Source organism: Xenia sp. Carnegie-2017, unplaced genomic scaffold, assembly GCF_021976095.1.
Source record: "Xenia sp. Carnegie-2017 unplaced genomic scaffold, XeniaSp_v1 HiC_scaffold_24, whole genome shotgun sequence".
NCBI classification, from domain to species: domain Eukaryota; kingdom Metazoa; phylum Cnidaria; class Anthozoa; order Malacalcyonacea; family Xeniidae; genus Xenia; species Xenia sp. Carnegie-2017.
Genome location: NW_025813487.1, coordinates 10036932 through 10058654, shown reverse-complemented (window position 1 = coordinate 10058654; position 21723 = coordinate 10036932). Strand labels below are relative to the sequence as shown.

The 21723-nt window shown below is 34.5% G+C and overlaps 1 protein-coding gene across 2 annotated transcripts; it reads left to right on the top strand.

Annotated features, from left to right (window-relative positions):
- The first annotated feature begins 680 nt into the window (after positions 1-680).
- LOC124450356 (cytosolic carboxypeptidase 2-like) lies at positions 681-21679 on the top strand. Of its 2 annotated transcripts, XM_047001012.1 has the most exons (27): positions 681-860; positions 956-1219; positions 1461-1528; positions 1877-1953; positions 2025-2110; positions 2651-2736; positions 3621-3738; positions 4627-4759; positions 4947-5062; positions 6271-6391; positions 7152-7289; positions 7976-8256; positions 8982-9141; positions 9319-9360; positions 9611-9670; positions 10566-10691; positions 11732-11871; positions 12296-12371; positions 12658-12741; positions 13346-13408; positions 14399-14494; positions 15623-15683; positions 16269-16338; positions 18173-18276; positions 18832-19127; positions 19478-19698; positions 21396-21679. In XM_047001012.1, the coding sequence occupies exons 7-27, from the start codon at positions 3731-3733 to the stop codon at positions 21400-21402; spliced, it is 2403 nt and encodes an 800-aa protein (XP_046856968.1). In that variant the 5' UTR covers positions 681-860; positions 956-1219; positions 1461-1528; positions 1877-1953; positions 2025-2110; positions 2651-2736; positions 3621-3730; the 3' UTR covers positions 21403-21679. The 2 variants fall into 2 exon arrangements, with proteins under 2 accessions (XP_046856968.1, XP_046856969.1); XM_047001013.1 differs by lacking the exon at positions 681-860 and having other exon boundaries at positions 957-1219; positions 19478-19701; positions 21403-21679.
- Positions 21680-21723: the final 44 nt, after the last annotated feature.

The window sequence follows — 21723 nt, the reverse complement described above, 5'->3', positions numbered from 1 at the left end:
GTTTTGAATCTTTCTGGTAAAGCTGCCTCAAATTCTTCCTGCGTCCATTGTCGTGGTATATATCGATGCTGCTCAGTGATCTTATCGGAAACTTTGAAAGAATTGTGTACAGGGTCTCCTGAATTGTTCATAAGCATTATTTTCAGTCTTGTAAAACAGTATATTATTCACAATTGCTGACAGATATCCAAGGCTACACTCCTTAATGTTATACAGTTTAGCTCGGCGTTTCAAAAGCTACTAAAGTTTTGAAGTTAGTGAAATTTACCTTTTTCTGTTTTAAAAAAATGAACTGACAAAAACGTTTATTTGTTTATTGTTTTGGTTTCGTCACACAAAATAACCAATCAGAGTAAAGCAAAATTTTCGTATTTTTACATCTATCATGAAAAGTTCACTTTATGTTATCCTGACTTTATCGTATTTATCCACCATTACCACACAAATAAAATTATAAGGTGCAATGGTTCTTGATGATGGCTTTTGCCTGTTGCTTTTTTAAGAAGTTTTTGAATTTTACTCATTCGATACAACTACTTACAGAAATATTGCAAATGTGCAAACAGCTTTTGTTGCAGAAACTAAAAAACTAAAATCAAAGTCATTTCCTCAAACTCTTTCTTGCAATTCGAGCACCTTTTACCCCACAAACACCCTCATTGACCTTTGAACCACTCTCAATTCAAAAATGGCGATTTCATTATGAATACTTGTGTTTGCTGTGTCAATTGCATTGAAAAGGTGACAATCGACTGTTTACCAAATGCTAATGGTATACCAATATCTTAATGCAAATTTCCAATTCTTAATCCTTCCTAAATCCTGTTAGATCAACACTGCATCTTTCAAGAATGTTTACGGTATTAATTTGTGCAAATTTCTAACTACACAGTCTACACTACAGGTGGCGTGTATTGGGACTTCACCTGTTGCTATTTTTTATTACCTTTTTTAGAATATATTTTGAAGATCAGCCATAGTCCAGTATTTGTGTTCTTATCTTCAGAATGTCGTATAAACAAGCATATTTTGAACGACGTATCCTATACGAATTACAAAGCGTAGATTTGCATGGTCGACAGGGAAGAAATCGCAAACTATGACCGCTTGATGGCAGCCATGGAAACTGGAGTTGAAAAACTTGCACAACAGCATGATATAAAAAAGGGCATGCATTCTGGAAAACGATTTTCATTTGGGAAAAGTGTGCAGTTTCCCGGTATGTTTTTAAAACCAATCCAGTTGAGTTCTTATATACTCCAGTCTAATGTCTTCATTAGGTGTGATCTAATGTTGAAATTTGAGTTCTTATACCTATACTCCTGTCTAGTGTCTTCATCAGAAGTGATATGATGTTATAACTTGAGTCCTTATATACTCCAGTCTAGTGTCTTCATCACTGGTGGACTATTATTGGATTTAAACTTGAATCAGTTGTAATACATGTAGTTTCATTCCAGGCTGGAAAGTGTCCAACAGTTTCAGCAGAACCACACAGCTTGTCGTCAGTTTCCGAGAAGGAAAAAAAGTAAATTTTTTATAACTTTGTTTGAAGTATTTAGCTTCAGTTTAACTTGTTTTCATAACTTCCTTATCAGTGAACAGGCTATTGTTTTATTATTAGAAATATTTAATTTATGAGTCAACCAAGTTGAAGAATAATGAAAGTAATGAGAATTGCACATTTACATCAATAATAGCCTTGTCATCATGTGTTGTCTGTTTATTTTTCAGTCTAACCAAAGTTTTTCCAATTCCATGCATTCATGCTATCATAAATGAAAACTTATAAAATTTACACAGTGACTGGATTTTTGTTTTTGTTCATGTTCTTTATAGTTCTAGTGTTCATTTATAAGTTTTGATTATGTTGCAGGTTTCAAAGTTGCGAGAGCCAAGAAATTTGTATGTGCCTGCTAAAAAATATAAATATGATATCAATACACCGAGATGGTAAGTTTGATGAAACATTTTTGTCATAAATTGAAAACAATACACATAAATATCTTGTTTATTGATGCCAGGCCAAGTATGTTGAAAGTTATTGAGGAGCGTCCATACCATCTTGACAACCCACCACAGACACCAGAAAGATTTTATTGTGAGACAGGTAAAATTGGGTTAGTTTAATGTCATCATTATCTGGATTAAAGGATGACTTCAGATAACTCCTGATGAAGACACTAGACTGAAGTATATAACAACTCAAGTTTCAACATCAGATCACTCCTGATGAAGACACTAGACTGGAGTATATAACGACTCAAGTTTCAACATCAGATCACCCCTGATAAAGACACTAGACTGGAGTATATAAGGACTCAAGTTTTAACATCAGATCACTCATGATGAAGACACTAGACTAGAGTATATAAGGACTCAAGTTTCAACATCAGATCACTCCTGATGAAGACACTAGACTGGAGTATATAAGGACTCAAGTTTTAACATCAGATCACTCATGATGAAGACACTATACTAAACTGGAGTATATAAGAACTTAAGTTTCAACTTTCTCTTTACTCAAATTAAGACCACTTTACTCAAATTAAGACCACTTTACTCAAATTAAGACCACTTTACTCAAATTAAGACCACTTTACTCAAATTAAGTCCAATTAAGATCTAAAAGAGAATTATTCCTTTTCAGGCAAGAATACTGAAAGTTTTCCTCTTTTGACAAAAATAGAGGATGGCAAACTTGTGTTTGAAAATTCTCTTGGACATTCAAAATATGTAAGATTTCTCTCCTGTTTGTTGACAGTCTTGTGTATCTTTAGAGAAAGCTGCAACAAACAAGATGTAGCTCCTACATAAATTACAGTTAAACCTGTAGTAAACGGTCTCCCTAAGAGATTTTCTACGTTACCTCTTGACGCACGTTGACAGTTTAGTACAGGTCTTGGAGAAAATGTCAGCGCATTGAAATGCCTAAAAATGGTCATGAGATTTTGTTTGTTGCGGGGCACTGGTCAAAAAAAAAAAAAAATTGAAAAGATTTTAGTGTGTTATGTTTACTATATTATGTGCATTATTTTACCCCACCGTTAGATACCTAGATATATGCTATGGTCACATGTATAAATACGTACGTATGTACTTACGTCATCTAAATAAAAGATGTCTCCTATATTTTCAGTTTCAGACTTATTTATGCAAACCGATGAGAACTTTGGTAGAGCTCGAGATCAAGAGCAGATCAGTGCAAGCTCGAAACTAAAGGTCGAGAGTTTGCACCTGCTCATGTGTTCTCGCAAACGTTTTTGAGGTTTGCATAAGCCAGTGCAAACACGAAAATATCTTTTATTTCTTTAATAAAATAACAATAACGCAAAACAGACAAATTTAAAACAAACGTTTCAGTTTTTCCTCTAACATGTATTCATGATTTATTTTCAATTTCTATTTGATTGATTGATTGATTTAGCTCAGATAAGTTTGCACAGGCTAATGATGCAAACTCTGATAGTATAATTTTATTGTTTGTATTTTGTATATATTTATTCTAAAATTATACTTCTACAGATTCTGACGTCATAATTACATACACACGTAGTTATATCTTAACTTTATACTACATACGTACAAATACGTCATGTTAGATGAATTTTCCATTCTAGTTTCAATCGTCAAGTTGTGGTGGGAGAAAGTCACAGAATCCTCCGTTGCTCCGTCTCGTGAATCACTTTCTTTTGAGTCAAGATTTGAGAGTGGAAACCTCCATAAAGCTATGAAAATGTTAGTTTTAAAACGTATCAAACAACGATTTTTCAATTATCCGATTTTTTAATTCGACCCATGCAAATATTTTGCGTTCATTCACTGGTGTAAAACAATGCATTACAAAATTTCGATGGAAACTATAGCAATTTGATCAAGTAAAGTACAAGTGCAGGTTTTAATAAACAAATTTCTTTCATAATAATTACGTGAAATATCGTGCATCATTGTCGTTTCTTGCACAATTGTTAACTGAAACAACACAAAGTGTTAAAATTAAAAAGTTCCTTGCCTATTGCGATGTCTATCCTATCAATTTCGACATATGTAAATAAATACATTTTGGTGTCGAATTCTGAATCCCAGCTCGTAGATTCTAGATCCTACTTCGTGGATTTCGGATTGCAGCTCACGGAATCCGAATTCTATAGTCGTAGATTACTTGCGGTAAATCTTGATCTTTGCTGCATTCTGAATTGCAGCACAGGTCAAATTCCCACTGCTGGGATTTCCGATTCCATATTTGTAGATTCTGCATTTCAAAGCTTAAATTTTGCTTGATTCCCGATGCTGGCTTCTCTTACATTAAGCGACCAATTGAACCAATAATATAACAGGAAAACTAGCTTTGGGTAAACTTACCTATACTTTTGTGAAGCGATTTTTTTCCCGGACCTGCGTGTCACAAGGTAAAGCCCTGCATTCTAGCTTACTGTCGCGAAGAACTTTCTTTGGCCGTGCTTGAAGAAATCGAGACTAGTTGTATTGCTGGCTTTAAATATTGGCGAGAAGAGTAGCCATCCAGTTGTATTGAGTTCAGTGTTTCATATCATTGCGTTTTACTAGTCACTTTATCTTTTTCTGTGATTTGTTCTAAATTCGGTTCTTACCTATGTTGCTTTTCAGTGGACGTTATGATTATCAACTATGGCTGAGTACAGATTTGTACACGGAGAAATACACACAGTGGTTTTATTTCAGAGTTGAAAATATCGAACCTGGCAAAGTTTACAGATTCACTATTATGAATTTAATGAAAGTATGCGACAACTATTCTCTGTTGTTCATTCATCACTACCTACACTGACACACGTTATCTTATTTCTTGTAAAGACTGTTCTCGTTCTCTGTTGTCCATTCATCACTACCTACACTGACACACGTTATCTTATTTCTTATATATTTTAGATACGTAGTGTAAAGAATGTTCTCGTTATATTTTTTAGTCCAGCAGCCTCTACAGTATGGGAATGAAGCCATTAATGTACTCAGAACGTCAAGCAAAAGGTATCGGTTGGAGGCGTGTTGGTTCTAACATCAAGTATTACAAGAATGAATTGACGTAAGACATCAGCCATCATTTTTACAATATCATCAATGAAGACTTAGTATAAGAACGTTTTCTCTGGTCTACTTTTAACCCAGTTTCTTAGTGTTTAAACTAGAGGGCTCTCAGAGACTGTATATACCTCTATTGCTAAATGAAATGAAATTCATACGTTCTATGCGTGGCTACATAGTTATTATGCACAAACTAATTACCCATTCAGAAAAAGCAAAACAAATTTTTGTTCATTTCTGCTTTATCTGAATTCAAAAACTTTGTACCCCAAAACTTTTGTAATCAATATTTTACGTATTTATTGAGTTTTAGTGCTCACAGATAAACACTCACATTCACGCACTCTGACTCATTAAAAAAACCTCCGGGCGGCGATGATAAGATATAAAATTCCCACTAGCGTTACCGTCAATGTTTCTTCGTGCTATGTAAAGGTTTCGCTGTTTAGTCTCTATAAAAATAATTATCAAACTCCCTTTTAAAATCGCGGGCGCTGATTGGTCGAATGCTTGAAAAATCCGTGTTGTGCTTTGGGGAACTTCAGTCTCGCATAAATCTCGCTGGCGAAAATATAAAAAACATGCCACAAAAATCAGTAAATTTATCTTTAAATAGTATTTATATTTTATTACACTATTTTACAAACGAAATAGGAAACATATTTATTTGTTTCTATTGAGTATAGAAACACTTGTGAAAGTTTTGGAAAAGTTCGAAATCGCTTTGAGACACTCGCTCTTCGTGTTCGTGCTTGTCACGAAATTTCTCGTTTTTCCCAAACTTTCCAGCGTGTTTGTGAAACTCTATAGAAACTCGGAAATGTTTTCTATTTTTTAAATATATAATGACAACGATAGAAAATTTTTATAGAACGACCAAACTTGCGGCACGACATTCTATGATCATAGTTAGCCGCGCTACCTAAAAGCAAACCTCGGCAAAACAACATAAACACATATGAAAAATATAACATTTGTTTTTCTACCACAGCATTTTGCAATATTTACCAAATAGAATTTTTGAGCAGATGGGTTCGAATGAAAAAAAAATTACTGAAGTAGATTTTGCACTACGACTGTAGACTGTGCAAGGCTAACTACAATTTATTTTGTTGCTTAGAAACTACACAGGCATGACTTGTGGGCTTACTACGTCACTCTTTGGGAAGAGCAATTCTCCATACTTTCTTTGATTATGTATATTTTTAGAAGAGAAGACGGCAAAGGTGAACATTCTTTGTTTTCATTGAGTTGGACAGTGGTATTTCCACACTCTCGAGATCGTTGCTATTTTGCTCATTGTTATCCTTATACATACACCACTTTGCAGGTAAGAACACTTGCATTTTTCTCATCAGCATCCTTATAGATACACCAATGTATTTACACGTGTATGAAAATTTACATTTTGCTCATTGTTATCCTTATATGTACACCACTTTACAAGTAAGAAATAGCCGAAATTTGTGCTTTAAGACAACCAGTGAACTTACTTTTAGCTTGGTTAAAGTCGGTTTTTGGCAATCATTACCCAACGACTTGCCTCAAACAACATTTAAAATACGTTTTTTAAAATTACAAAAGCAGATTCTCCTGTTTGACATTCTTAGTGTCTATTACGTACATTACCTCGTATCAGTAGCGTAGGCAGCCCGCAAATTTGGTCCTGCTATGTTAATTTTTCTGTGTTCACTCACTGTAAAAACAACAGATTTCTAAAGAATTTAATAATGTTAATAATATTTACAATTAATGTTAATAAAATTTACATAGCTCGACCAAAACTTGCGGGCTTGCTACGAAAATTCTTTCGAATCGATTTAAAGTGTTAGTGTGAAAGCCCCTTTGACCAACCATATTTTCAATTATATTATTTTAACTGGGCAGACTTTTTGGAAAATCTGACTTGTTATGCAACTTGACTTCACTCATTGTGTGAATCAGACGTTAAAGCAACCCTCAATATCTTGAAAGGAAAAGGAAAAGTATTCAGGAACTGTTTTGGGGAGTCATCAATTGTTCTGTTCAATGAAAATATAATTTAAGCGCCAAAAGTTTCATTATAACACTTTAAATGTCTTGTTTTACAGGAGTACGTTAGTAAACTATGCCAAGATCCACTTCGGGCGTCGTATTGTAAGCGTAGAATCCTCACGAGAAGTTTGGCGGGAAACAATATATATTTGATGACGATCACAAATCCATCGAAATGTCCAATGGAGGCAAAGGTTTATACTTATGTCGATAATTATAACTATAAATATAGGCTCCAGTTTACCAATGACAAGACTTGTGATGGCAAAATGCCTTAGAAATGATTCTGACTATCTGTAGAATGGAAGTACTTTGATATTCCAAATAGAGAATGAAATGAAAACTACCATTTCGTGAAGCAAAGACTTGGCTGTCGTTACAAACTTAAATATTGCTCTAAACAGCGTATTTATCATGGTGAATGACATTTGCGTAGTTCTTAAGGGAACTGCTGAGAACGAAAATACAGATGGCCATAAAGTTAAATTACCCGATACATTTCGGCTGACAATAATTTCAGCATTGAAATTTGAATTTTTCGTGAATCCTCAATGATCGTATTCAGTTCCCAGCGGTAGAAAAATGCGATTTTGACTTTCAATTTTTATTTGTGGAGTACTCGTTCATTTCTGATTGTAATGAAAAACAAAAATACATCATTTGGAAAATTAAGTGTTCTTCTCTTTCGCTATATGGAAATATGGGCGTAAAACGCAATGTTAAATGCACTAAAGTATATTAAAGTTCGATACACTTTTTCTACATACGCACTCTGTAGTTCTATGATGTAGCCTATCTTATAATTGCCTGCTTAATGTAACTGAAAAACATAACTCTGCACTTTTTGATTTTAAATGTTTGAAATATTTTAAAATTTTAGCGTAAACGTGCTGTTGTTTTGACTGCCCGCGTTCATCCTGGAGAAACAAACTCGAGTTGGATAATGAAAGGCCTTCTGGACTACATCACGAGCGATACCCCGGATGCAAAGCTACTTCGCGATACGTTCGTCTTCAAGGTGATTCCGATGTTGAATCCCGATGGCGTCATCGTTGGTAATTACCGCTGTTCTCTGAGCGGCCGCGATCTGAACAGAAACTACAATAGCACATTCAAAGATTCTTTTCCACCAGTATGGCATACTAGAGAGTTTATTAAAAGGTTGGGGATTTCAATGAATAGGTGTTTCTTTTTGAAAATTAAGTTCATTTGTAATTTTTTGTGCATTGCATAAGTATGCCCAAAGTAATGTTGGCTTCCCATGCACATGGTCAAATAACTTCGTCCACAGTGCTAAATAATTCTAAGGTCGGGAAATTGTGTCTTCAAATGTGTAATGGGGTGTTAAAAGTTGAGTTCTTATGACTCCAGTTTAGTGTTTCAATCACCAGTGATCTGATGTTGAAACTTTAGTCCTTATACACTCCAGTCTAGAGTCTTCATCAGGAGTGATCTGATGTTGAAACTTAAGTTCTTATATACTCCAGTCTAGTGTCTTCAACAGGAGTGATCTGATGTTGAAACTTGAGCCTTTTGTACTCCAGTCTAGTGTCTTCATTAGAGGTGATCTGATGATGAAACTTAAGTTCTTATATACTCCAGTCTAGTGTCTTCAACAGGAGTGATCTGATGTTGAAACTTGAGTTCTTATATACTCCAGTCTAGTGTCTTCATCAGGAGTGATCTGATGTTAAAACTTAAGTCCTTATGTACTCCAGTCTAGTTTCTTCATCAGGGGTGATCTGATGTTAAAACGTTACTCATTATTGTCCATGGTTGCTATATGACAACAATCGCGAAACGTAATGAAACTTGATTTAAAGGGAAATTCCCCCTTTAAAGCGTTATGTCTGTATGCTTGTGTTTCATATTGTATTTTATTTCAGGCTCAGCCAAGAGAGAGAAATAACTCTTTATTGTGATTTCCATGGCCACAGTAGAAAACAAAATGTATTTTTTTATGGTTGCGAAAACAGAGCCAACATTGAACATGGATTGAAGGAACGCGTATTTCCAATGATGATGTCAAAAAATTGCAAAGACATGGTGAGTTTTTTATATACATCTTTTGTCTTTGACTTTCATCAACTTACAATCATTTGGTTGAACTATACGAACCCATGGATTTGTGGCTGTTAAGCATGAAAAGCATAGTAAAGTTAGGCCTAGATTGAATATAAAATTGGAAGTTTTGCGTATATTAATGATGATTTTCGTGTGTAGTTTAGTTTCAAGAAATGCAAGTTTAAGGTACAGAAAAGCAAGGTACGTATGTAAATTCTTTTTGCATCTCACGGACTATTTGAATAAATTGATTTTGACATCTTCAATTTAGTGATGATAAAGACACTACTCTGGTGTATATATTGACTTAAGTTTCAACATCAGATCACTACTGATAAAGACAGTGTAAACTGGAGTATATAAGGACTCAAGTTTCAAAGTTTCAACAAACAAAGATGCTAGTATTTACATATTCTTTCACTTGTCTTTTTTTCAACATTTCTACTTTTAGAGTGGTACAGGAAGGGTGGTAATGTGGAATATGGGGATTTCGAACAGTTACACGATGGAGGTATCAATACAAAAATGAAATTTTCAAATTTTTATTCATCTAATGACTTTCCTTATATCCGAAAATTTGCAAAAGCCTGATTTCTTAAGAGTGAGATGTTAGATGAATGCGTTCGTCATTTTTTAAAAAACGTTTATTTTATCTTTTTCTATGATATTATTTGTATTTTTCACTTAACGTATTCATGCGTGAATGCAACCTTAGATAAAGTATTTCGCTTCCTAGGATCAAAATTCAAAATAGAATTCCATACAAAAAGTTCATTTGATAACTATTAACAGCCCATTGATTGGTTGTTCTTGTATTCTTTGGAAATTTACAATCAATGGCATTTTTATTTAGGTATTTTAAATTTAAATTTAACGGTTGTAATTTAGTTTGCATAACCCTGGATCTGCGTCTGACCATTAAAAGCACGCATAGCAGTTTGGCAGAACTTGCCAGTAAATTCCCGAATGATTTTGCTTTGCAGAATATAGATTACAATGTAATGTAACTCATGTTTTGTTTCATCTGGGACAGGTTGCATGAAACCCAGATTGCGTTGTATATTGGGTTTTAATTTTTTCAAAGTGTGAAAAAAAGTGGTTTTGTTTTTCACGATAATGAAACTTATTGTAATTCCAGAACCAAAAACTGTTTCTCGTTGATTTTCCAGTTCAAATGGTAGATTTTTCCCTTTTAAGAGTTTTTTGAAGCATTTAATAAATATTGCTATCCAGTCATTATACAGCGCCATTCGGCCCTAGTGCAACATTTCTTTTGAGGCACAAAAATATTTGCTTCCAGTGATTTTTTATCTAATTTCTCGTTAGCGTATTGGGAACACTACATTCTGTCTTTAATATAATCAAGTCACAGAAATATCAAACTTTTCTTTTCTTTTATGTTCTAGACAACATTTTGTGGCTCGGCATTGGGTGACCAAGACGGAGTACATTTTACGACAGCAGACTTTGAGTCTCTTGGTTATTATCTATGTGATACACTTTTAGACTATTGTGATCCTGATGCATCTAAGGTAGACCTAAATCACAATATAGGGATATACAGTAGGGATGTACAAATCCTTTGCTGGGCAAGTAGCTGCTGTATAATGAATTATATTTTGGCTGCCGTTAGCCATTTCATCATTCCTATTGGTCAGAAAAAGCAATTGACTGGCTGCCACTATGGTAATCCCATGATTTGGCATGAGTAATAAGACATGTGCGGCACGAAAAAATTCATTGGAGTGGCTCTACTGTATGTTCACTATACTTTCCCTGGATTACCAAATTTTTGTCCAATTGCACATATGCCGACTGGCCGAGTATTTACTTGTGCAAGAATGGATCGAGTATGATTTTGTGTGTGGGGGAGGTGCTCTAGTTTTTATATGATGTTGTTCTGTGAGTCTATAGTTTGGATTTGATTTTGGTGACTCGTGGGTGGGTTTTATTATGTGATTCCAGCCAAGGCTAGGGGGCGTGGTGCTCTAGATTATATATGATGTCAGTTAGTCTAAGATGCTTTTATGTGATTCTAGCCAAGGCTGGGGGGGGGCTCTAGTTTTTACATCGAGCTTCTTCTCTGAATCTATTCCTGGGTTAGTGATTTTTTAATACTTGAATATTGAAGAGATTTTTATTTTTCTTCGCACGAGAAGACACCTTTTATCTTTGGATCAACAAATTTCCCCCATTGATTACCCATATCAAATCCTAATTTTTGATTTTCAAGAGATTTGTTTCGAAATGGAGAATATTTCTATCCTGGGCATAGCACAGTGCAATCTTCATACCGATCGCTAAAATGCTGCTTCCCTCCAATTTGAATTTCGAATCATGTGATTCGTTCCAGTCTTTTTACGTATATCCGGAATAAATTTTATTAGTTCAAGCTTGCTAAAGAGCCTGATTTTGTTATTTTCGTGCAAGCATTTGGTGTTGGCTTGTTTGTGTGCAGTTTACTTTTAAATTTTGCCCAATAATGAATAGCCGAAGGATTTTACAAACTCTTTCACAAGCTAGCTATTGTGGGACATTGCTTCCTCACGAGTTGCTCTGACTTTCGTTGCAGTATTACTCTATTTTGGATGAAGTGGAAGTTTACATGAAGTATTTGCTGTTGGAAAGACTAAAGAAGAAAGGCATAGCGGGCGTGGATGCTCAAATATCCGACATCGATGTCGAAAGTAGTCTCGCCACGTCTGAGTCAAGGTTTTTGATACGAACTTAACAATAGATTATGTTTTTTATTAGTATTGCTCCTGCATTATTAAGACCTTACAAAGTGTAGGATCTTTATCGGTCATTGGGTAACTGTGCATGAAAATGTATGCTTTCATAGTTTTTCACCAACCTTCTCAGAAATAAAAGGAAAATCGCCGTGTCCCGCGTGGGACCCAGTCCTTAAGAGCCGCACTCTGTAAATTTTGTTACGACAAAGTAATGAAAAATACATGAAGTGCTGCCTCCAATAGTTTAATATGAACTAAATAGTCTTTTAACATATCATGTTAAAGGCTCAAAACAACTTGTTACACAAGTTGTTTTGAGCCTTTACCACGCATGCTCCGTTTCAGCGAAATTGCCCATCATTTTTTTTGTCTGTTGAAGTTTACATTGGAAACGTTTGTTTCAGTTCAAGTGGATCAGACAGCTCTGTATCAGATGGCTTGCCAATGCATATAATATACTCCGATCAACACCCTCCCAAGGTAACGTGTTGATCTACTACAATATTATCATTACTGTTAATCGAACGTTAATTGAGCGGCTACGTCTGGCTAATTTTTTTTGAAAACAATGTCAATTTAAATTTGTCAAAATCAGTAACTTCTTACTGAACCCAGCCTAGCCTGGGTCGTGTAAACAATAAACGGCGACTACTCTGTTTGCACGAAGTGATAAATCATGTAACTAACATAAGAAGAGATTTGTAGTCGATTGTCTTCTTCAGCACTTTCAAGTTTCAAAATATCTGTGTTGAATTTGCTTGATTAGAAAAAGAAGAAACGATACAGGACAAGGACAGAACGAAACAGGAGACGTTCTGGTAGCCAGCAGAAAAAGCGCAAACTAAAAGAGGTTGGTGAAGTTTCTTTAAGGGTAAGGTGGTAACCTATAGTTTTAAACTGGAATGTTGGTGAAGTTTTTTGGAGAAAGGCGGTGATATTTAGTTTAAACTGGAATGTTGGTGAAGTTTTTTTAGAGAAAAAGCGGTGACCTATAGTTTTTAACTGGAATGTTGGTGAAGTGTTTTAGAGAAAAAGCGTTGACCTATAGTTTTTAACTGGAATGTTGGTGAAGTTTTTTGTAGGCGGTGATCTGCTGTTTTAAAGTGGAATTTTGGTGAAAGTTTTTGTAGAAAGGCGGTTATCTGCTTTTAGAAAGTGGAATTTTGGTGGAAATTTTTTTGTAGAAAGGCGGTGATCTGTTGTTTTAAGGTGGAATGTTGGAGAAGTTTTTTGTAGAAAGGCGGTAATCTGTTTTTTAAACTGGATTGTTGGTGAAGTTTCATAGAGAAAGGTGCTGATCTGTAGTTTTGAAGTGGAATGTTTATACAGCTTTTTGGAAAGTGTGCACACAATTAATGTATGCAAGGCAGAAACGGACAAAGTAGTGTGTTGTGCAGTTTCACTTGAGTAAGCTCTACTTTTATTCGTGGTAATTGAATGTTTTTTCTACTCAGAGCGAAGTAAAGCTAGAAAAGACGTCCATGGCAAACGACTCTGAACAACCAATCACGAAGAATGTAAGAGAGTGCTTCTTACGTATAATCGTGCATGTTGCTGTGTTCTGCCTGCTCAATGGTCAATTTTGTGTTTCCATTTTGCATTCAATGATTCAAAGCAAATTCTTAAAAAAATTGCCATTGCTTTTACTACACATAGAGCAGATACTAATCGTGTTTATTCTGGCAAAAATTCGGGAGAAACAACAATATGCGTCACACTGAACGTCGTATGTAAATTGACACGTTTTGCATATATCGTATGTAAAATTGACACGTTTAACATATATCGTATTAAATCATTAAAATTGACAATGTAGTGATTAAATACAATATATGTTAAACTAAACGTAAATTGACACACTATTCACGTAGAAAGCTAGAAGGCAACAATTCAATAAAAAGTAACCTGAAAGTTAGTATAAAATTGACTTGTTATTTCCCGCGGAAAATCGAGAGCAGAAATTGAACCCGAGCTTCACCAACTAGCAGAAAATTCAAAATCTCCTTTTAAAAGATTCCAAAAGGTGATTAAAAGTTATTGATTCATCTATGCAGAAACTGAGTTATAACTGAACAGCTTTTCCATTTAAATTCGTATAATAAAAATTAATGCCCACATAAAGTTTTAATTGGAGCCATAGAAATAGACCAAAAGTTGTAAAATTGAATTTTTCTATTTAATATTAATTATGTATTTATGCTATTTTCGTCGTTTTTTCGGGTTTTTTTTAAATATATCTTTAAAAGACGACTTGTCAAACCAACTAACTGCGTAATTTGCTAGCCCTATGGTTAGTCAGGCAGTTAGCGCTCATTATAAAGAGAATAGAATTTTTCTTGTATTTATTGTGCAAACTATATTAAATTATTTATTTTTTTGTTGTTTTTGTTGTTCATTTCAATGATTTAGCTATGACACATACAGGCAAAGAAACCTTTTTAAGGATTCTTTGATTCTTATGTTTTATAAATACTCTAAGATTCAGTTTTCATATTTTCGTCCTTTAGCCTCAAAGGACTTCGCTCTCAAAAAGCAGGAAAATACCAACTTCTTCCATTCACGGATCCTGTTATTCAAATTCTGAGCGTTCTAACAAAACCAAGGTATGAAATGTGCTAGTTTTTGTTCCTTGTCTACTGTATTCGTAAGAAGGCTGTTGTATTGTTGCAAAATATTGATATATTTAGACTGGAATGTGTAAGAACTCCACTTTCAACTTGGATCACTCCCAATGAACTAGACTGGAGTACATAAAGACTCAAGTTTCAACATGAGATCACTGCTGACGAAGACACTAGACTGGAGTATATAAGAACTCAAGTTTCAACATTAGATTACTCCTGGTAAAGACACTAGACCAGGGGTCTCCAAACTTTACAGCCAGAGGGCCACATGAAATTTTCATTCAGCATTTTGAGGGCCGACGAACCGTATACCGCTGATCGAAGAACGAATATTTTAATAAAACGAAGTACATAACACATGCAAGCTTCATTATTTAAGAAAATATTCATTCAAAAATTAAACTTTAAAGGTTAAATTTCAACCAAGAGTAATATCATAACAAAATCACAATTAGTCTGTTCAGTTTTCTCAATGTGAGTGGTGAAATTGGCTTTTTCATGACAAAATTGTAAAAAAGTCTAGCTTTAGGTTTGAGGTCCCAAGCATTAGAGGAGCCCTCAGATTTTCATCTGACATGTTTGTTCTATAACTGTTTTTCATATACTTCATTCTAGAAAAAGTTTTTTTACACAGGTATGTGATGCCAAACATAGATAGCAGTCCTGCAGTAAAATGACTCAAAGTTTGATAGTTCTCTTTCGGTTCTCTTTCTTTAAATTCTTCCCTCAGAAATTCATTTGTTTGTTGAAGTTGGGACAAAAATTGACGTTGGGACAAAAAAGCCACTCTTGCTAGTTGGCTTGCGTCATAACGTGAACTTTCTGCATAAAGTTTATTTTGTTTAATAATATTTTTTCTTGAGTGTCTCTGCGGGCCGGATTGAGAGGCCCAACGGGCCGCATCTGGCCCGCGGGCCGTAGTTTGGAGACCCCTGCACTAGACTGCTGTATATAAGGACTCAGGTTTCAACATTAGATCATTCCTGATGAAGACACTATACTGAAGTATATAAGGACTCAAATTTCAACATCAAATCATCATATCAATATTAGATTTTGTAAAGATTAAAGTCTTTGAGTTATGTTGTTATTAATTTCTCTTTCTAGAATTGGGATTCGCTGGATTGCTGCCGACCAAATCACTATACGTCCTTGTTTTTCCGTCAAAGTAATCATAAAATCATTTGTTGTAACGTTTTCTGTTGTAACATTGCTCTCATTAGAACCCATAACCCTTTTGTTCAGTCCCGTCGTATTAAAGATGCGTTAGTTTTTCACGAGGGTATAATTGAGAGGAAAATCTTAAACTTATTATTGCAAAACAACAGATAATAGGTAGCCATACAGTTAATTCATAATTTCTCTTACATAACTATGACTTTTTATGTTGAACTGTTTAAGAAACACGACCAACTCGGTATGACATGCAAAGTGTGAAAGTAATACACCCTACCTTCTAGGCTTCGCATAAATTATCATATGGGAAATTTGTAAAATTTCTGAGCGAATATACGTGGTAAAAGAAAATAGAAAATTAATTATTCTATGTCTAATTTATTTAAGCAATATATATTTTATATGTAGTAGGTGAATCAAAATAGAAAATTAATTTTTCTGAGTCTAATATATTTAAGCAATATACTTTTTTATACGTAGTTGGTTAACAAAAATAGAAAAGTAATTATGCTATCTCCGATATATTTTAGCGTAATATTTCTTCATGTCTAATGTTTTTCAACTGACGCATTTTCAGATACACCTCACTTTCGCTGCTCGGGACAACAGGCAAAGTTTGGTCTCGCAGCCTCGTCACCAGTTTTCAGGTAGCATACGAGACTTTAGAGAAATTTAGCCTAAACGACGTATCGTCGTCTAAGACGACGCCGTAGAAATGGCGTAGAAATTTGATATTACCATTCAAATTAATATAACTAGAACGCTACCTTCTGATTGTTTTACCGAAACCTAAATTTTTGCGACTATTTTGAAGTTGAAAAAAAGAAAGCTATTTGATGAAATAGACATTTCTTTCAGCATTTCGAAGCGACGAGTCGCTATAAAATCAAGAATGTTTTGCATTGATTGATGAACTTGAATGATTTATTTCCCTAAAATGTAGTTTTTTTGAGAAGTTTTAACGGTGCGTTATGCGAATGAATTTGTTTGGCCGTCTGTTTTTATTGCGTGGAAAGACTCTGGGTGAAAGCGGCTTCAATAATCCAGCGAAATGCAGCGTTCCAGTTATATTCAATTCAATGGATATGACATGGTTGAGTCCACGTCATTTTTACGTCATTTTCACGACTTCTTATACGTCGAGTTTGCTAAATTTCTATATTTTGAAATATGTTCTACAGTGAGTAAATAAAGAATACGGCATTGATAAATATTTTTATGAAATAATCTTTTAAAAACACTTGCGCTGATTTGTTGAATGCTCCAAAAACGTGTATTTATATCTCTTTATTGCACAAGATGAATAAATTGTTCACCCCCTGAATGAAATATTTTAATCCCTCTCCCCCAATTTTTAGCACGACAAATCAGTAGCTAATACAGTTGAACTGAGTGTTTTTAAGTAATGTTACAACCTTCTACACACCTTCCATGGCTGCTCTACTAAACCACCCCAAAATCCAGACTTACATTCTGTCTTTCTTACCCACTTCCCACCCTGTAAAAAATATGGAAATCCTTCCATTTTTGCTTTGACAAGCCAAACACTGCAATCAACATTTCTTTTGCTCTGCCTCATACATGTGAAAACTAAGGAAACCGTTTGAGAGAACTCTAGAGCAGATTATTGCAAGCCTGAGGCCGAAGGTCAAAGTGGAGAGTTCCCACTAACGTCTCCGAGGTTGCCCCTCCTGGAGAGTTCCCACTAACGTCTCCGAGGCTTGCATAAGCCTGTGCAAACACGAAAAGCATCTTTTATTTCTTTTATAAAATAGCAATAACGCAAAACAGACAAATTTGAAACAAAACAAATGTTTCATTTTTCCTCTAAAATGTATTCATCATTGATTTGCAAAATCTCTTTGATTATTGGATTGACTTAGTTGGTTGAGTTCAAATCTATTTTGCACTAGTTGAACCTAACGCAGGTATAGACCAATCAGCTCACGCGTCTTATTGTGTTTCTTTTATAAAATGCTTCGAGGAACAGTCCTATTTATAAGATTTTATACAATAACTGGAAAGGTATATCGTAACATATATTGTAGGGAGGGCATTCGGTCTCCTAAGACCTATTGTTGGTCCCGTGCTGAAACAAAATTACCCCCTCCCTTCGCACTTCTTGAGCCCTATGGAGTTTTTTGTAATTAGTATTTCAAATAATTTATTGCAGACAGTATAAAGCAAGGATGTTTATTTCATAACTCGTCTGTTACGTTGTTTTTAAATTGCTCTAAAAATGCATGAAATAACATCTACGAGATTGCAGTTGCTAAAATGTCACTGGAGAAGGGTACCGAACCTTATGCTACTCATGGCTCACGCTTCACAGACCTTTTTGAGGTTAATGATCTTCCAGTACATGTAAAATCCCTCAAAATCCCTTGATCAGGGGAATAGCCGGCCTTTCTCCCCCTTTCCTACAGCTTTCAGTGGGTTTGAGTATGTAAAACAGGTTGAACACTGTTTACATTTATTTAGTTTGGATGCGTGGTCCGATAAAGAAGGGAACTCCAATGAATTAAGTTATGATGATGATGAAAATAATTTTATTGATCGATATATGTCACAACAGATTTGCTTAAGTAAGTTGTAAATTATAAAATTGAAGAATTTGTGTTGAACGTTTTAAGGAGTGATTTGATGATGAAGCTAGATTTCTTATACACTCCAGTTTAGTGTCTTCATGAAGAGCGATCTGATGTTTAAACTTGAGTCCTTATATATGTAGTAGTTATACAATAATTAGCCTAAATGAATAAAATAGGATCATGTGATAATAGAATATATAAAGCAAAGAAATCGAAAATTAAAGGAGTTGTCTAAATCAAGGTGTGTCACTCCATTAATCTTCTATAATATACTCCATTCTAGTGTCTTCATCCAGAGTTATCTGATGTTGAAACTTGAGTTCTGATGTACTCCAGTTTAATGCATGTCTTCTTCAGAAAGGATCTGTTATTGAAACTTGAGTTCTAATATACTCCAGTTTAATGTCTTTACCAGGAGCTTTCTAATAATAAAACTCGAGTCGTTATCTATTTCAGCGTGTTTTGAATTTGAGTCTGTTTACTCTGAATTCTTTAAGTACTTTGTATTTTTTTTATAAAGGAAAGAAAAAACTTGTTTTTTTTTTGTAGGAATAAACGGAAAAGACAACGGAAAATTTCCACATCCTAAACCAAACAAACCTGAAAAGATTCCCAAATCATATCGTTCTAACGCTAGTTCTGACATGGTTGCGAAAGCGCAGGATGAGGATTTACTAGGACGTGTTGACGACTTGCGAACACAAGGGGACGAGAAATATCCTAAAGGACAAAATTGTTTACGTCACAAAACAATTTTTGAAAAATCACAGTTACACGAGGACGAAACTATTAATGATGTTGTACAAACTGTAGAAGAAAAGAACATGCTTAATGCAAAACCTAAGGTATTCTATATTTATGTCAATGTTCGAGACCTATGTATTTTAATGTCTTCGTCAGGAGTGATCTGATGTTAAAACTTTAATATTTATGTTCTCCAGTCTAGTGTTTTTATCAAGAAAAATCTGATGTTTAAATATGAGCTCTTATACACTCCCGTTTAGTGCTTTCATCAGAAGTGATCTGATGTCGAAACTTGAGTTCTTACATACTCCAGTCTAGTGTCTTCATCAGAAGTGATCTGATGTTGAAACTTGAGTTCTTATATACTCCAATCTATTGTTGAATTCATAGTCAGAACCATAATTATTTCTATCAAAAATTTGTAAAGGTAAATCTCCTTGTACCTTTTTAGGCTTATATAGCGCGGTCTTCCATGTCCGTCAACTCACTCTCAAAATCGACTTTACCGAAAGAAATACTTAAGCTCAGACGAAATTGCAAGTCTGCTGGATTGAAAAATGACGTTCTTTCTTGTACCGATGTTGATATTATTGCTCAAGGAATAAGTCGTATGTCGACGGCTGGAGAATGTGCATCTCAAGAACTGGGAGATGAAGTACAGCTTTGGAATTCTTGGTAAGAGGCGTTCGAAATTTATGTGTTTATTTTAGTGTAAGCTACTTTTGCTTGCGTAATAGTGACGTTGTATATTAAAGGCTCAAACATTGCCGTAGATAGAAGGCTAACTGGGTGGCAGGGGGTGTGTTGGTAATGTGAATAGTCATATATTCTTCTTTGACCACAGATTACATTTGAAACTGATGTTACTTTCAAAAGAAATCAGTCTTTCAGTGCTGAATATATGAGTATTAACCTCCCCCGCACACACACATTCAATCAGCTTTGTAGTTTTGGCCCTGGGCTCGAGATGAATGAAATGACTTTTTAGATCGTATCAAAAATGTCTTAAAAAGCGCAAAGCTACGATTTACGATGGGGAGTGAGAATCCATATAAAAAGTAAACGGGGTCAAATGTTAAGAAAATTCGATATATTAACGAAAATATCGCAATTTTTGTTAAAAGCGCGCGCAAAATTTTGAAAAAGTACGTTTTTTACGAAATTATAGTGCGAAATTCGCTTTCAGGTGCGTAAAAACTAGCAAAAACGAAAGTAAGGCACGCAAAAATTTCTGTAAAGACTGAAACCGGGTGCGCAGTTTACAAACTTTCCAGCCGGCACAGAGTAGATAAAAAGAATAGTATTTCCAATGTGCAGGAGCAATATGCATTCTTCTTACAATACTGGCCGTTTTACTACAGTAATGTCTAGTAGCTTAACTTAAAATCAAACTAGGCATGTACAGAGTATTCAATCGTATTTCTTGGTCGGATTGGTTGGTGTAGCCATTCATATTCATGTATAATGGAAAGTCAGAAAAAATATGATCTTCAGTTGTCCGATTCGTAAAAACGCCAATAATTTTCTCAAAAATAATTGTATATTGTGATCAGAGACAATAACAAATATACAAATAAATCAGTAAACTTTTTAGTAGCTAGATAGAAAAACATATAAACAAATAAATGAATATCATGCATTGTGTTAAAAGATGCTAAGTACCTTAAAGTTACTACCTAAACCCTGTAATATTTCGTCTTTATACTGCATTATCATCAAAAGCAAAATAAATATCAACCATTTTAACGTTAAAATTATATTTTTATACGAGCTAGCTCGCACCCGTTTCAATTAAGATACGTATGAACTTCATGTAACGCAAAGAATTTTAAATGTCAATTAATTACTTCCTTGTTTATCTCTTCCATATAACTTGCTTCAATTTATGTCGTTTAGCCTTTTATTAATTGCCAGAACGACACATGGTGTTAAGCCCAAATGCTCAAACGGCTAAGCTTTCAGGGGGAGCTATGCCCCCCTGTGCCCCCCAGCCCATACGCCCATGGTTATGACATCACATTGCGTAGCTAGCTTTAGGAAATAATAGTTTTTGTAGACAGTTTGTCTGAAATCCCAACTTTAGCGTCTTCACACGTATTCATTATACACAGCAATGTATCCACGAAACTGCTGTATTTGTTACTAGCTAAATTGTTTTAACTATGCTGAAAAATGATGGTCTTATTTGAAATGTCATTTTAGAATGAATGCAATATGATGTGACTGATGTCATGGTGATTTTGACAATCATAACAATCAATGTTAAATACATTTTATCCCTTCAATTTGTCAAAAAGTCATTTGACGTTTCATTGTTAATCATTGATAATGTTTTATAGCTACATAAAAACGTGTCTTGTATTGTTACTTTCTTAGATTGAAAACCTCTTACCAACCAAAAACGTATTCCTGCTCATTCAGCGAAGCCAAAATTAGGTCAAATGGAAAGCAATCCTATTGATTTTGTATTTTTTCGTTAATTGCTTTGCCAGATTGACTGTTTAACGTCGTGTTCTTTTTGTCTTTTTAAAAAATATGAAATATTTTGAATTGTAACTATGATAAATTATTTTTAAATTATTTGTATTTATTATTCAGCTGAAGATATATATTCTTGTTTTGTTTTTGTCGGATTTGTCCATTTTCTACGTTATCGATTGTGTGCCTTTTTTTTGATGCAAAAGTATCTTTTCTGAA

Bases quoted from the DNA above. Each gene is read 5' to 3' on its own strand.
- LOC124450356 (XM_047001012.1), top strand. The intron at 5,063-6,270 runs GTAAGACATCAG...GTATATTTTTAG, and splicing joins TATTACAAGAATGAATTGAC to AAGAGAAGACGGCAAAGGTG. The intron at 12,372-12,657 runs GTAACGTGTTGA...TTGCTTGATTAG, and splicing joins CCGATCAACACCCTCCCAAG to AAAAAGAAGAAACGATACAG.